Source organism: Triticum urartu, chromosome 2, assembly GCF_003073215.2.
Source record: "Triticum urartu cultivar G1812 chromosome 2, Tu2.1, whole genome shotgun sequence".
In the NCBI taxonomy this organism is placed as follows: Eukaryota; Viridiplantae; Streptophyta; class Magnoliopsida; order Poales; family Poaceae; genus Triticum; species Triticum urartu.
The window spans coordinates 226,534,570-226,537,874 of record NC_053023.1 but is presented as its reverse complement, the minus strand read 5'-3'; the positions used below and the strand labels follow the sequence as shown (position 1 = coordinate 226,537,874).

General features: G+C 46.4%; 1 protein-coding gene across 1 annotated transcript; it reads right to left on the bottom strand.

Annotated features, from left to right (window-relative positions):
* Positions 1–211: 211 nt before the first annotated feature.
* On the bottom strand, positions 212–2,421 carry LOC125541442 (ice-structuring protein-like). The gene is made up of 2 exons (XM_048704856.1): positions 2,114–2,421; positions 212–766 (listed from the first exon to the last, which is right to left on the bottom strand). The coding sequence occupies exons 1-2, from the start codon at positions 2,300–2,302 to the stop codon at positions 641–643; spliced, it is 315 nt and encodes a 104-aa protein (XP_048560813.1). The 5' UTR covers positions 2,303–2,421; the 3' UTR covers positions 212–640.
* Positions 2,422–3,305: the final 884 nt, after the last annotated feature.

The following is a 3,305-nucleotide window of genomic DNA, read 5'->3' as shown; positions in this document are numbered from 1 at the left end:
GAAGTAGGGATGTTACCCACTCGTGGTCCTGGACCTTGGTAAATCTGGTATCCCTATCTATTTCGTTACTTCGAGATCTGTTGGCGAGATCTTTGTACCGCGTTGTATCTACGTTATCCAGAATTCCATGCATTGACACCCACGATTAATAAGGAATTTCTATGATACACGATGAAGCTAAAACAAAAGGGAAACTAGTGTTTCACCTTCATCTCTTCGATGCCTTCTCACTGCACGATGGCAGCTTATATATTTGTAGCTTACACGCTTTTTTTGAAAATGGAGGCGTACCCCCGGCCTCTTCATCATAATGATGCATGCAGAGCTAAATGATTTGGCTTTTTGAACGCAAGACAGCAGTAAAATTCGTGAATACAGGTGGCCTGTGCCTGAGCCATATTGATACCATGGTCTGCTTGATGTGGACATATATGATGTACCCAAGCTTGGAGGAAGGACACTCTGACTGCTGGAATTTACAAGCTTTGTTCAAACTTCAAACACTGGACTTGAGCTAAATGCACGCAGTTGGCCAAGACGCGTCACAATATTACCAGGTTCATTTTGGATGATCTATTTATTCATTCTAGTGCTCCCATCTTACCATCGGAAACCTGACCCGGCAAATGACTAGTCTTCTCTACTTCTTCCACGGATGGATAATCAACAGCACCACAAGAAGCAGAGCGATCGCCGCAGCGGCCAGAATTATGATGGCATGCGTCTTGTCCTCCTTCTTCCACCGGGCATCCACTGCAGCAGGACCCTGCAGTTCAGCAGCTTAAAGTATAAGCAGCAGCTCAAAATGCCTCACTACGTCTAATTACCAGGCATTGTCGCGATGCCTTGATAGAATTATAAGCTTGGCACTTGGCTCGTCGGTCAGGAATTCAGTCAGAGTTCTATTCACTGGCCTAACGAAATCTTGAGGGGTCCGGTCAACCATCACTTGATAATTCGCTAGGTTCAAGATATACAAACATGATAGAAGTAAGCAGAAACATCTCAAACAATTTTCCCTTAGACGGTGCGGTCATCAAGCATGGTCTTTGAGTAATCCTGCCTCGGTGTACAAAAACCACACTCCTAAAACAATACTCTATTCACCTGAGCGGTCAGCTTGGTAAGCTATAAATAAAAAATTCAAAAAATGATACTCCATTCGTTCACAAATATAAGATATCGTAACATTTTAGCGTGTTTGTTCACTCATTTCAAGTCATAGAAATATTCAAGACATCTTATCTTTGTGACTGGAGGGATTAAGTAGTGGGGTCACCGGCTGTGGTGGATCAGGACCCTGTTCTGTGTAAGTCTAAAAAGCACACGGAAATGGCACCACTCCAGCTCTCTTATAAGAAAAGGCGTCAGACCCCGAAATGGCAACGCCATTATGCAATGCACGTTGGCTGCACAGTCTCTCAATAAAGTTGCGCTCCTGTGACCCAAAATTCTGCAAGCCTCAGTGAAGTTGCGCGGATATTTCACTCAAGTTTTGCACTCCCTCTAAGACGCAATACTAGTAGATGACACTAGACTGAAATCCTACTCGGTTTATTACAAGGATCAATCTCCCCGGCCAAACAAAATCAAATAAAATTTCAACGATCAATCTACACATACCCTAGACGGCTAGACGGTACAAACACTGTTCTTCCCCAGCATTTTCTGCTGGACTGAGCACACGAACAGATCGCCCGATCTCGGACACAATAGTACTACTACTGGAGAAAACCACCTAGCTAGGTAGGTCACTAGTTCCAAGGAAGCTGCTGCTAGTGAAAGATGCATGTCTGCAGAGCCCGTCAGTCAGGTACGTTCATGTATCTACTACCGATTCCATGGTTTCTGCATCAGCAGAATCATCACAGCAGAAAAATGCCGGCGATGTACACCAAGAACGCGTACGTACGTAAGGAACTAGAACTGGCCCTGTAGGCTTTGGCGGCTTGAACCAAATGCCAAAACGCCGTAAATCCATAGAAGCAATCGTCACGAACGGCTAACTTGACTGATTTACTACCGGTAGGGTCGAGAAAACAAAGCACAGTTAAGTAAGGAAAGAAGCAGCATCGATCTATGTCGACGGAAATGATATTGTGAGTCATATTACCGCCGCCGCTGGAGGATTGGCCACGTTGTTTGCTGCTGCTGCTGCCGCCGCCGCCGCCGGAGGAGGATCGGCTACGATGTCTGCTGCTGCTGCCGCCGCCGGAGGAGGAGGAGGAGGATCGGCCACGTTGTTGCCCGCCGCCGCCGCTGCCGGAGGATTGACCACGTTGCCGGCCGGAGGATTGTCCATGGCGTGCCCGTGCAGAGAGGGTTTTTGGAGACGGAGAAGCGTGTGTGTGCCGGTGAGAGACGAACGCTTTGGCCAGCGATGGATGAGCCAAGTACTGGTATAGCCAGTAGGCGGTGAGAGACGAGCGCTTTGGCCAGCCAACCGAGCAGAATAATTCGTTTCTTGTTTAGGGCGTAGCAAAGGCTCCCGTAGGACGGCCCCGAGCAGGCACCTGTTTTGGGGAAAATGTAAAAGCGGCGGTAGCTGTGAAGTGTGAACTGTGGACTGCGTGTGGCCAGAGGGTGACTTCCCCTTGACGACATCACGTGAAACCCAAGCTCAGAAAATGGCTGCACTATCTATCACTCGTATAAAGCACGCACACACTAAAGATATTGCAATGCAACTGCAGCCTGCACGTTGCAACATCTCCACGATTTGCTCGACAGCTCGAGCACCATGTTCCTGTGATTGGCTTCACTGGCTCGTGAAAGAATTGCTAGATTAACGGGTGAAGATGGGAGTTTTTTCTTTCTTTTGGAACCGCAATTAGTAGAACAATAGTTCTACGGCACTTTCTTATATAAGTGAAAGTAAATATGTACTAACAGGGGCAAAATAAAACAAAAAAAAGAAACAATGTCTGAGCCTTGCTTCGGTACACCCCCCACGCAAATTGTATAAGAGCAGTATGGTCATTGTACCTTAAGGTATACCCACCTCCATGTGTGGCACGTATGAGCTGTATGTACTATATAGACGTACACAAACCGGCGCACACACCCCTTACACCATGGGCTCGGCCCATTTTCAAAATGCCGCTGGTGGTGAGATTTGAACTCAGAACATCTCTTCAATTGAAACAAAGCAACCAACTCAGCCAGCTCACCTGATATGTTTAGTAATACTTCTTTTTCTTCTTATTTTCTATGCCTTCCGAACTCTGTTCTTTTTTTTGTTTGGCCGGGTTTTTCATCGGTTTTCACTCCGGTTTTTCTTTTCTTCTTACTTTTTTTCTTTTTTT

Excerpts from the sequence above, each read along its gene's own strand:
- LOC125541442 (XM_048704856.1), bottom strand. The coding sequence starts at position 2,302 with ATGGACAATCCTCCGGCCGGCAACGTGGTCAATCCTCCGGCAGCGGCG. Across the intron at positions 767-2,113 it reads CCAATCCTCCAGCGGCGGCG|GGTCCTGCTGCAGTGGATGC; the intron begins GTAATATGACTC and ends GCTGAACTGCAG.